The sequence below is a fragment of the Grampus griseus genome, assembly GCF_964374135.1.
Source record: "Grampus griseus genome assembly, chromosome: 8".
Taxonomy (NCBI): Eukaryota; Metazoa; Chordata; class Mammalia; order Artiodactyla; family Delphinidae; genus Grampus; species Grampus griseus.
In genome coordinates, this window is record NC_139002.1 from 109,510,180 (window position 1) to 109,522,537 (window position 12,358).

The 12,358-nt window shown below is 67.3% G+C and overlaps 1 protein-coding gene across 4 annotated transcripts in view; it reads right to left on the minus strand.

The window, feature by feature from the left end:
- Positions 1 to 4,146: 4,146 nt before the first annotated feature.
- Positions 4,147 to 12,358, minus strand: part of BRSK2 (BR serine/threonine kinase 2) — a gene marked incomplete at both ends in the record, with an annotated part of 62,472 nt that continues 54,260 nt past the window's right edge. For 2 of the 4 annotated variants that reach the window (XM_082659764.1, XM_082659763.1), the window contains 5 exons: positions 4,147 to 4,322; positions 5,583 to 5,630; positions 7,914 to 8,003; positions 8,100 to 8,280; positions 9,635 to 9,758. In XM_082659764.1, the coding sequence (XP_082515890.1) occupies positions 4,147 to 4,322; positions 5,583 to 5,630; positions 7,914 to 8,003; positions 8,100 to 8,280; positions 9,635 to 9,758 (619 nt within the window). Of the gene's footprint in view, positions 4,371 to 5,582; positions 5,631 to 7,913; positions 8,004 to 8,099; positions 8,281 to 9,634; positions 9,759 to 12,358 lie in introns of all 4 variants that reach the window. The other 2 variants (XM_082659762.1, XM_082659761.1) reach the window with 1 other exon arrangement.

Sequence of the window (12,358 nt, forward strand, 5' to 3'; positions counted from 1 at the left end):
CTCTGCTGCCCTCCTCCTCCGCAGACGTCCGTCCCTGCCTGGAGCTCACACAGGTTTTCTCTCCTCCTGGTCCCGGCCACTGTCTGCTCCGTGCCAGCAGCCCCACCCCTCTCTGAGTCACACCGAGGACCTGGGCTGGTGGTGGGGAGCGGCGGGGGCCCAGGCAAGGCGAAGTGTGACGGGGGGTGGGGTGGACTTGGTGGCCGGGGGTGAGGGCAGGAGGGGTGGGCACTGAAGCCCGGGGAGAGGGGAGGGCAGGAGGAGGCCAGCCCACCTCCAGCAGCGCGCTCCCTGGGGCAGCCTCGTGACGCCAGGAATCGCTCCATCTCACGGCCGAGGAGCCTGGGGCCCCTGCCCCACCTGTCCACTGAGAGCATGGACAGAGTCTAGGGCGGGCTCCTGGCAGAGCAGAATGAGGCTGGGCCGCTGCTCACACAGCCCCTCCCTCGTGTGTGCCCCCGCCCACTCTGCCTCTGCTGCCCGGGAGCACTCAGAGCCCCTGTGGGGACACGGGTCAGACTGTCTCCCCCACCCCCATCCATGATTGCTTTGGCGAGCACACCGCGTTGTTTGTTCACCAGGAACCCAGCTCCCAGGCCAGTCGGGCTGGCTACCTGAGAGTGGGGCCTGAGAAGTCATCCTCTCACCAGCTGCTGGACCCACCACATATCCTTTTTGTTTTTCACAAGCACCCATTTACGTTTCTACTTCATAGAAAATGGCGTGAGGACCATTCGGCTTAATGCTCACCGTGAAGTGCTCAGAGGTATCTGCCACGTAGCGAGTCCTCGTGTGTTGGGTTTTATTTTCTATTTTAGTAAATATGTGACACTAACAGTTTTTGAGCCTGCTTTGGTTCAGAAGTGGGATCGCAGGGAAGCGGCCCCTTCCCGCTAAAGGAGTGCGGTGGTGGGCATACGGAAAGCTGGCCGTCTGCTGGGTGTTCTGTGGTATTTCCTTCTGGGGACTCCGTCGTGTGCCCGCTAAGGCTGACACATCAGACTGCAAACGTTGAGAGGGCCAAGTGGGAGAAGAGGAGGCCTGTGTGTGTCAGCTGCTCTCTCAGTAAAGCACATGCAGAAGCACAGGTCAGGGAACCCTGGTGGCTTGGCCAGGAGCCACATAACCACGTTCCCTGGCGAGACGTAGCAACCAAACCCCCTCCTCCAACTTGGCTTTTAAGCTAAAGTTAATGGGACACCATGCAGCCCAGAGACAGCAACAGGACCTGGCCCCAGAGTACCTTCTGAGGCCTCCCTCAAAGGGGCTGGGCAAAAGAGGGCCGCAGCTCCATGTCAGCAGACCCTCATTCGTGTCCTTCCAGCAGAGCTCCCGAGCTCACAACTAAGCCAGTGAAGCGTGGCACGCTCCTGGCGCCCTCCAGCAAGGGGGTGTAGGAGGCAAGAGCGCGAACTCTTTAGGGCTGATCTGTCCACCCTCAGGGATGGATGGCAAGGTTGGAAACAGTTTGTCACGTGGGGCTGGGAGGCTGCTACCGGCATCTAGTAGGTGGAGGCCATGGATGACGCTGACATTCTGCCACGGGCAGGACGGTCCCCACCACAGAGAACCACGCAGCCCCAAGGTCGGTAGTGCTGCGGTGGTGTAGACGGCTGGGTGCAGAGTGGCCAGGCCACACCTGACCCCCTCCACACGTTGAGAGGCTGGGGGAGGCTTCCGAGAGCGTTGTGGTCTCTGCCGGGACCCCCCGTCGGGCTGCTGCTCGTCCCTCCTCAGGGCTGCGTGGTGACTGCCAGGTGCTGCCCTCGAGACGTGCGGCTGGGTGGTCCGTGGCACTCGGGAGGCTGCACCTGTCCTTCACGCCGCAGCGGCAGAGGGGGTGGCTCCCTGGTGCGTGGTCATGGTGCCTCCGTCCCTGGCTGGCGGGCATGGTGGGCACGGCTGGGACCACACTGCCCTGCCAGCCGCCGTCTCCAGGGCCTGCCCGCCAGCCTTGGCTCATCACTTGCAGGGCTGGGCCACGCTCCCCATCTGCCTCTTCCCACGGAAGGAGTGGAGAGAAGGTTCATCCTCCAGGAAGAAGCCCAGGTGCTGGTCTCGGGGTGGCAGCAGAGCTGCAGTGGCCGGGCAGGGGGCCGTACTCGCCAGGCACCCCATCCCCAGCAGAGCTCCGTGTCAGCCTCTGGTGGTGCTTCCCTGTGCTGCTTCCCACCTGGCCCAGCCCGTGTGATGCCCGCGCAGACCCGCGGCACAGGGCCCGTCCTCTGGCTGGGGCGGAAGTAGCACACGCACACCTGGCAGGGGCGGTCCCAGGTGGTCCCACATCCCTGCCCGCCCGCCTGCCCGCCCGCCCGCCCGCATGGAGACCGGCGTGGGTGTCTTTGCTGAAGGAATTTATTGTTCGGAACTAACGTTGCTCACAGTTACTTGACAGGGGATACACGGGGTGGGGCTTGTCCGTTTCCGTGACGTCTGTGTGTGTCCCGAGTACAAAAGAGGAAGGCTAACGAGAGGTATTGCTTTCTGGACCTCCGCTTGTGCCGCGGCTTTTGCTGTTAGAGGTGTTTCATTTTTTGTTATGTATTGAAATCCCAGCCTGTGGTAGGGGGTCAATGGAACAGAAGCATTAAAATCTATGCATGACGGGAGAGGCAGCAGGGCGGGCAGGAGAGACGCCAGATGCGAAGTGGACTTGCCCCAGCGAGGGCGCAGCCACACGTGCCTCACGGCCCCTCCGGGAACAGAGAGCACGCTGCCGAGGACGCCGCTACCGTTCTCTCTGTCCTTTGTTGCTTTTTGTTTTGTTTTGTTTTTAACTTTTTTGGTCATTTTAGTAAAAAAAAAAAACCCTGCAGTGGCCCTGCCATCTCGCATGTGGTGTATAGGCGGCCGGCTCGGGCCTTCCTCCCGCCCCGCACTCGGACACAAAACCAAGATGGCCCCCAGCCCGGGCCTGGCGGAGGGGCCCTGGCCGTGCCCGGCCCCCATAGGACTGGAGTCGCTTCTCCACGATAACGGCACAGAACCGGGGACGGAGCGAACCGTGCCGTTCTCTAAATATATTTATATGCATGTGTATAGTAAGAACCGGACTCAAAGCCTAGCCCTGCCCCGTGGTCCCCCCCCGCCAACACCCTTCTCCAAAAACAACCAAGAAAAAAAGTTTATAAAAATATCTTGCAGGAATTCTTTAAAGTTTACAGTAGCTTGCCGGCGCTGCATCGGCCGGCTGCCCCCGCGGCCCCGGCACCCCGACCGCTCTGTCCACGGGGCACCTTGGCCCAGACCCCACCCTGCCCAAGACACACACACAGACAGACGGCAGGACGGCACTGCTGCTGCTGCCCCTTCCCTGAACGGAGAAGTAAAGAAACTCAATAAGTTAAAACAGCAAGTAAATAATACTGATCTCGGCCTGCCCTCGGGCGGGCGGGTGGGCAGGTGGGCAGGTGCTGCGGGGCCCCCGGGGTTTCTTTCCACCTGCAGCCCCCGGGGAGCTGGGGGGTGGGATGCGGCGAGGCAGGTGGGCGGCGCTGAGGTGCATGGACGTGGACGAGGAGGGAGCAGCAGGGAGGGGACGTGCTGAGGAGAGGCCGTGCCGGCCGGGCCAGACGGCTGCTTCACCCCCTTGGGCCTGCCCCGGAGGCTGGCCGGACCCGCCGGGGGCACTGGTCACCGCGCGTCCAGTCGGGTGGGCCCGAGGCGGCCTCCCGTCGGGGCCGGGTCCTCCTCCCCGTGGCCATGCGGAGCTGAAACTGGGCAGAGCTGGCGGGCGGGCAGGGCCTCACTGCCCAGTGGGCGGCAGCAGCAGGAGAGGAGAGAGGGCAGGTCCACGGCAGCTGCCTTCGGTCAGCCGGTATCCGGTGCAGAGCACGGAGGACGGCCTCGTGGAGATGACATGTTAACTTTTCGGGATAATTCCTGGTATCAGAGCGGAAACAGTGGCGTTGTCAGAGACAGGCAGGGAGAGAGACAGCGAGAGAAAGAGAGAGCGGGCGCGGGTGGCCCAGCCGCGGCTGTGGCCCCCGGTGCCCCCTTTCCTTTCCTCCCCGGCTTCACAACAGTCTAGACGGACAGACGGGCGCAGCCCCGGGTCCACACCGGGCGGGCGGCGGGCGGGCGAGCGGGCGGCGAGGCGGCCTGGGGGCCACTGTCGGGGCCGTGCAGGGGGAGGGGGCTATGTGTCTAAGGCTGCTCGCGGCGGGCGGCGGGCGGCCCCGTCCTGGCCGTGTCCTTGCCCGCTGGGTACTCGGCGTCCCCTCCAGGGCCGGGGCCAGCGGCCGCGGAGTCCCCGAGTGGGCCGTGGGCACTCCGCTTGGCGGGCGTGCTGGGGGCCTGGGCCGCCTGCCCGTTCTTCTCGTCTGAAAAAAGTTGTTTAATTACGTCAAAGAAGTTACTCAATGGGCTGCCTGGGTGCACAGAACAGAAGACAAAAGAAAAAAAGAAAAGAGAGAAAAGGAGGGAGGGAGGGAGGGAAGAGAGAGAACAACAGACGAATGAACGAAAGGCCCGTGAGGGGGTCCGAGCGGGTGAGCGGGGCCGCGGCAGCAAGCAGGGCAGGCGGCCGGTGGGGGCTCGAGGCCTCTGGGCTGCGGGGCGGAAGCTGGGGCCAGTGGGCACCTTCCTCCCTCGCCAGGCCTCCCAAAGGACCGGCCCTCCCTCCACCTAAGCCTCGGCCTCCGTCAGCCCCGCAGCCTGGCCAGCGGGCCGGCCCAGCTCTGGAGACAGACGCGTAAAGGCCGGGGCCGAGCAGGACCCTGGGGCTGGCGGCCGGGGAGGCTGGAGCCAGCAGGCCTGCCACACTCCTCCCAGGAGGCCTGGAGCCCGGCCCCCAGCCAGCCCGGGTGGCACAGCGTGGACACAGAGGTCAGCAGTGGACAGACGGACGGATGGGTGGGTGGACAGGCATGGAGCTGGGGTGTAGGGGGGCGGGGCAGGCAGCCACAGTGGGGGCCCTGGTCCCAGAGGGCATGTCTGGAGGGCAAGAAGGGCGGGGCAGAAGCGGGGCCCCGCCCCACCCGGGGGCCTGTGCTCACGGTCCAGATGCGCGACTGGGGTCACCTCAGTTCTATCTCCTAAACCTGGCCCCCACCTGAGCAGGAACGGGCAGGGCCCTCTCCCCGCCAGCTGCGGCAGGGCGAGCGGCCGGCGCACCTGCGGCCAGGCAGCTCAGGGCCTGGGCAGGAGCCGCTCCCCGCCCCCCCTCCAGTGGGCAGAGAGGGCATGACGCCAGTCTCCGGCCCAAGGCCTAGGGGCCACCCTGACCCCCGGCCAGGGCCCAGACGTGGGACCCTTGCTGGCCTTGGGGCTGGGGCACCCTTTCCTGCTGAGCCTTGGGGTCCCTCCATGGCCTGCCCTGATCCTAGGGCCGGGCCTGTGCCCGCCCTGGAGGGTGACCGAGGCTGCCTGTGGCAGGGGCTGGGGGGCTGGGCACGGCTGGGCGCCGTGGGGGCCAGCGAGGCCACGTGCGCATGTCCGGGCCCCTCGTGTACACAGGGATCCCAGGACAGCCCCGGGGGGTGGCGGGGCAGCACCCAGCCAGGAGCAGGCTGCAGGGGGTGCAGGGTGAGCGGTGGGGGTGACAGGCTGGGGGGGCCCAGGTGAGCGTGAGGGGTTCTTACCACATTTGGAAAGCCTCCCCGTCATCATTTCCATACAGTTAGTGGTGTCTGGAGCACAGAACGGAGAGAGGGGGAGGGAGACGTGTGAAAAAGGCTTCCGGCTCAGACCTCAAGCCGGTGCTGCCTGCAGCCTCGGCCAGGCCCTGGGGGAGGGGGCGGAGCCTGGAGTGGGGTGGAGGGGCTGTGGCCAAGGGGTGGGGCTCAGGTGGGTAGAGCCTGGAGTGGGCGGCTCAGAGAGGAGGGGCTCAGCAGAGGGCCAGCCTGGAGTGGGGCCCCTCTCCTGGGCAGTGGAGCGTCCTGCCTGGCCCGCCCTCCCTTCTGCCCTCTGGGCCCAGGACACACGCCTCGGAGCCGAGAGGGCCAGGTCCCCGGCTGCGGTCTACGCTGCCACCTCCGTGTCCTCACCCTGGCTCTCTGTGGCTCACGTGGCCGCAAGGCTCCCATTCGCCCCTCGACTCACGGTGGCACACCCTCTCCCGCTCTCTGCGGGGCTTGGCCGTGTTAGGGCTGGGGGTAGGGAAGGCAGCAGAGCCTGGGGTGGAGGGCGGCTGCCTCCCGGCCCTCACTGGGGCCTCCCCTCCCTGGGCTGGGTGGGGGCCCTATTGGAGTGGCCACCAGATCTCTTGGCCTGGTGCCCGAGGGGCCCCCGCTTCTGCCCCCTCCTCCAGTGGCTCTAGGACTGAGCTTGCTGGGCCAGAGTGTCCAGTATGGGGGGAGGGTGTTGGGAAAGGCTGACCCCTCGGGGAGGCCTGGGGACGGGGCCAAGGGATGGGCTGGGGTCCCGGAGTGGGCTCCCCAGGCCCAGGGCTCCCTGAAGGAAGGCAGGGGAGATGGGCTTGGCCCAGGGCAGGCACCCAACAGTCTCCAGGGACGTGGGTTTGGGCCCAGGGCTAAAACGGGGATGGGGCCCTGCAGAAGGACCGTGTCCGCCCTGCTTACTGCTGGGCCTGGGACCTAGAGCAGGGCACGTTCGCCGACAGACAGAATGGTATCCCTTAGGGTGGGACTCTGCCTGGCCAGGAGCAAAGAGGGACCGTGGCGCTGGGCGGGGTGGGTGCAGGCACGGCTGTCCCCTGGGCGGCACACCAGGCCCCTTGCTTGCCTCCCTGAACAAGCTCTGTCCTTCCCCAGCCTCGGTTTCCCCCTCTGAGCACTGCTCTGCTCCGACGTGGAGGCCTTAAAGGCACCGGCCCCCGGGCCAGCCTGGCTCCCAGGGCCAGGGTGTCGGGGCTCCTCCAGCCCCAACCCACCAATAGGGCAGTGAGGCACACGCTGGGGGGAGAAAAGGGGGGCAGGTGAAACACAGACGATGGAATGAGGATGGCAGGGGCGGGTGGACAGTGGGGCAGGTCTGGCCTCTAGGACCCTACACAGAAGCACAGACGGCTGGCCACAGGGGGCTCTGAGAGGTGGGGCTGGGCTGGACCCTGTGCTCCCCAGACCCCACACCCCGACACAGGCCTCGTGGTGAGCTGCCAGCTCCCGCTGAGCGCACGCGCGCCGCTCGCCCTCCCTAACAGCTCATGCACGTGCCCCCGGGGCTCACCCGCACCCACAGGGCTGCAGCCACTCCCCGCCAGGTGCCGAGCGGCACAGACCCTCAGGCTCCCGGGCCCCTGGCACCTGCAGGCCTGGGCAGCCCCATTCCTGTGTGGCCCCCTCTAGGCCCAGCTGGGGAGCCCCTGCTTTGACTGGACCTCAGGGCCCCTGTGTCCTGCCCGCCACGGGGAGGGTGGGTGGCGGACAGCCCCTCACATGCCAGCCAGTGTGGGCACCAGGCCCACAGCCCTGGAGAGTGCTACGTGGGGGACCCCTTGAGGGCGGCAGGGCTCCCGGCAGCACCTTGGTCACTGCTCTGCCGGAGCCTGCTCTCGCTGGCCTGGGGCCGGGCTGCCCCTGTGTCCAGCCGTTCGGCTGGGTGCTGGGCCTGCGGGGCCTGTCCAGGGCCGGGAGGTGGCCGCTGGACACATGGGTGGGCACAGGGTGCCTCCTCGGGGCCAGTCTGGCTCTCGCAGAGGACCTGCCCGCAGCCCCTCCCTGCCCCAGCGGCGGGGCTGGACACCTTACCTGCCAGCGTCAGAGGCTACTCTCGTAGCTGGTGGCCACCTTCTGGCCCTTAAGCCCAGCACCCCAGCTTAGTCCCGGAGCTGGCGGGGGGGGGTCTACAGTGGACAAGAGGCGCCTTTCAGTGTGGCGTGCTGGGCCTACCCCCCTGGTGTGCAGAGACGGCCGGCCACTGTGCCGGGAGGGCCCTGCTCCCGGGGGTGCACGCGGAGGGGCCACACCCCATCGCCAGCCCTCAGGGCGGCCCGAGCTGAGCCCCCCCCTCACCTGACAAGTGCTGGGCAGAAGGCTGCTCATGTGTGCTCAGCAGCTGGGTCTGAATGGTCTCCACGACCCTCTTGAAGCGGCGGCTCGGGCCTGGGGGGGGTGGGGGGGGGTGGGTGAGGCGGGGGCAGGGCTGGCCCGGAGCCCCGCCCCCGGGAGCCCCGCCCTCGGCCTCCGCCAGCAGCTCACCTGACAGGAGCGTGAACGTGACGGAGTAGACGCCGTTCTCCTTCTGCGCCGCCCCGCCCTCGGTGTAGGTGATGTCCACCTGGAACTTGACGGGCTTCTGGAACACCGCCGGGCCCCCCGTCGCCTTGTGCTCGGCCCGGAAGCTCGTCTGGGAGATGACGCTGTGGCTGAGGCTGGGGATCTGCGGGCAGGGGGTGGCGTGAGCGAGGAACCCCCAGAGGGCAGGGAGCCGGCCGCCGCCCGAGGCCCCAGCAGCACTGGCTCCCCAGGAGCCTCAGCGAGACGGAGCTGCGCACGGGTCGCAGATGGATCGCGACACGGCAGCAGAGAGCAGGGCTCTGAGGGGCGGGCGGGGAGGCCCCGCAAGCGGCAGCGAAGCCTGGGGCTAGAGCCCATGCCCCGAATTGAGACAGAGCCCCCGGGGTTAAGGCCCCTGGCACCGCTGACAACAGCGCCCGCCGCTCTGCTGGCTCCGGGGTCCGCGGCCCTGGGCACAGGCGAGGGGCCTCTGCGTGACTGGGCTGCGCAGCGGCCAGGGAAATGTCCGGCGAAACAAACCCAGGAGGCGGCCTCGCCTCAGAGGGATCGCCCCCAGGACCGGGCTCTGTTCCTTGGGGGAGCACGGTGCTGGCTCGCCGGTTAGAAGGGGCTGAGTTCACATCACGGGGGAAACCTTGGTGTCCCAGGAGAGGCCTGGGGGGCTCCAGGGAAGGCCCAGACCCGGGGCCCGGAGGAGAAGAGGCTGCAGTGGCGGGGTTGGGGGGATTCAGCAGGGCCAGGGTGCCCACACCCGGCACAAGGCCGAAGTCCCCACCTGGTGCTGAGCTCTCCCGTTCCTGGAGACCTCTGGGAGGAGTGCCAAGCTGGCCCCCAAGCCCTAAGGGAAACTTCGCTGCGCCCAGGGAGGCAGGGTGGCCAAGTGTGTGGGAGGGGCTGAGGCGGCCACCCCAGCAGGCCCCGCCCATACCAAGGCAGGGTCCCGGGCTTAGGCTGTGGGGATGCCGAGGGACCCCTAACCTGTGATCCCGGGGGGCCCGGCACAAGGCAGGCCCCACGCAGGGCAGGGCGGGTGAGGCCTCCTGACACGAGTGACTGTGGAAGACACTCTTCAGGGCTTTCTGCCCCACGCGCCCAAAGATCCCAGCAAAGACGGATGGAAACCCACCCAAGGCCCAAGCACAGCCCACCTCAAAAGCCTCCAGTGGGAGGCGAGGGGCTGCAGGAGGCCGGCAGCACGTGGGAGTGGGCAGGGGCACACAGGACACGGAGCCAGCCCTCCAGGACTGTTCTTGAGGCCGTAGGCGCATCCACCAGACCCAGCAGAGGCCCCCCACCCCGTGTCGAGGCCTCAAGTTCCCTCCTCAGAGCCGCCTCGCAGCCGCCCATGCTTCACCCCCGTCTCAGCGAGGTGCCCCCCCGAGGCCCGCCCCACCCCGGGCCTGTGCACAGCCCGCCTCCCGGCCACAGTGTGCCTGCTGCCCTGGCCCTGCCCAGGCGGGGCCCCAGGGGCAGCGGCCACGCGGCGCAAGGCTCACCGACAGGAAGGCGTGGACGATGTCGGCTTTGATGGAGCTCAGCGGCTTGTCCTTGATGACCGCGAAGACCTGTTCCTCCTTCTCCAGGCTGATGAAGTTCCCAAACCAGGACCTTTTGGCGAGCCTGGGGGCGGGGCGGAGGGCTGGGCAGGTCAGGGTACGCCGGCTGAGCCCCGAGCCCCCCCTCTGGGCTGCGGGCCAGCTTGCTGTCCCAGCCAGACCCTGCCCTGGCCCCGACTCCCCGCCCTGACCCGCCATCCTGACCCTGACCACCCTCTGCCCTGCCCTGACCCTCACCCGACAGCCCTGATGCTAATCGCAGAGCCCTCAGCCTCGCACCTCACCCCAACCACCCCTGCCTGCTCGGGCCTGGGCTGCGCCCACCGGAGCCCCACCAGGAAAGAAAGGAGGGTGGGGGTAGGGTGTCCTGTCCTTGAGCCCACCTGACCCCCACCCTTGCTCCTCTCTGTTGAAGCCACCATGTTTCAGGGTAACTCGCTAAGCCGCAATCCTGCAGCTTCCTGGAGAAAAGTGCCCCGCCTGGGGCTAGGTGGGGGGCAGGCCAGGGACCCCTGCACAGGTATGTACAGGAGAGACAGGGGTGACATGGCGCAGAGGGCCGGGGCTGGGGGCCCCGGGTGCTACCTGCCCCTCCCCGTGGCGGACCACTCTCTGTCCTTGGGGACTGGTAGCCCCCTGGCCATCTGCAGCCCCGCTGCCCCAGCCCAGGTCACTCTGGAACCCAGTGGTCACTTCGACCCCTGGGGGCCCAGCCGCTGTACGGGGCAGGGCAGGGGCCAGCCCAGGGGTCCCGAGGCTGGCAGGGCCCTCCCACACGAGACCCCTCATCTCACGGGCATCACGTGTACGCCTCCCTGCCCTCTACGCCATCATCCTCCGGTCTCGTCACTCTGCCCTGCTTCTGGGGCCCCCCTTCTCTGCGGCGGGGCCCTGCCCTACGGCGCACACCAGTGTGGGGGAGACCCCTTGCCGGCCCCACCATCCTGCCTCCGGGGTTCAGCCTGTGCGGGCCCCTCCCTCGTGTGGACGAGGCCCGGGACTTGCTCCTGACCAGGAGAACGGGGAGTGGGGGAAGGTGACTGGGGTCGCGTGCGACCTCAGTCTCTAAAAGGCTGGACTTCCGTCTGGCGAGCGGGTCTCCACCTCTTTTTGACGACGGACGCGGCGGGGACGGACGGACGTGACAGCGAGGCCCACGTGGCCAGGAGCCTGAATTCTGCCCGTGACCCCACGAGCTCGGTGGAGGATTCTGCCCCAGCTGGGCCTTGAGACGAGCACCGCTGGCCAACACCCTGAAGCAGGGCCCGGCCGGGCCGTGCACAGGGCCTGACCCCAAGCCACGTGCCATTGGGAGCGACTGCTGACTGTTGCTCTCACCCAGGCAGCTGTAGTGCGGAGACGGCGAGGGCCCCGCTGGCAGACGCGCCCAGCTTAGGCTGGGCCGGGGCCAGGGCCGGCCCGGTGTCTTGCCCCGGCGGCGCTGGCAGCGTGAGCCGCGGGGTCTAAGGCGCGGCTGCTGTTTCCTGCCGTGCACCTTCCCTTTTCCTGCCCGTTTCCAGAGCCGGCTCTCCAGCCCGTGGCGATGTGGCGGCAGCAGGCAGCTTGCCGACAGAGGCCGTCCGCTCCTGCGGCTGGAGCCGGCCCCAGAGACCTGACGGAGGCAGAGCCGCGGGGACACACATCCTTCCCGACGCCACGCCGTACTTGGTGGCCACCTTCGCCTCCTTCCCCACATCCTGCCGTCTCTGTGGCTGCTGGCGTGCTCAGAGCTCTGGGGTGCAGGCCACCCACGCTGCTCACCCCAGCACCGCACTGGGGCCTGAGCCCAGGACGTGGGCCAGGAGGCGGCTCTGAAGCCCGCGGCGAGCGCTTCTGCCCCTCCTCCCTCGATGAAGAGACAGAGCAACAGAAAGTCTCCGTGTTGTACTTTGGTGTCTGGTTCGCAAGCAGCCTGGATGAGCCGGGAAGGCCTGTGACAGTAAGTCTGGGCGTCAACTGGGCCCATTTGGTAGAGGTTGGGTGTGCTTCTTGAGAGCAACTTTGAGACGTGGTGACGAGCAGACTCTGGACGTGGCGGGCCTTGGAAGGTCCCGAGAGCAAAGGCTGAGGCTCCTGGAGGGGAAGGGATTCTCAGCACTGAGACGGAGAAGCCGCCCTGATTCCCGCCTGCGAAGCCTACAGTCCCCAGGCTCGCCAGCCCCACGGGCCGGTTCTGGAACACGCGGACGCACACGCTCCACTGACACGAGGCTGCTGGCCGCTGGTGGAGGGGACGTCTCAGGGCGGGCAAACACGTCCTTGGGAGGAGTGGGTGCTGGGGGTGCAGCGGCCCCCCAGGGCCACCCATCTGCTCCTTCCCGTCAGCCACGTGCACCGGGTGGCGACGCTGGCCGGGGCCCTCAGGAGGGGGACGAGGCCTCCAGGACTCGAGAATGGGCAGGGGAGGCTGCAGGCCACCTGCACGGTGGTGTCAGCTGCTCTGGGTGGCTTTGTTTTTTGAGTTTTCTGATAAACCTTACAATTCTGTTACAAACGTGGTTGCAAGAGCTTCTGATGACAACAGGAAACCGTGACCGAAGGGAGACAAACGGTGGGATCACGGAGATCTCGAAACCCCACACTTCAGGCTGGCTGCCCTTCAGCTGCACCCCCGCCCGCTCCTGCTGTGTCCACAGGCCCCATGCGGGGTCACGGCGACAGGGT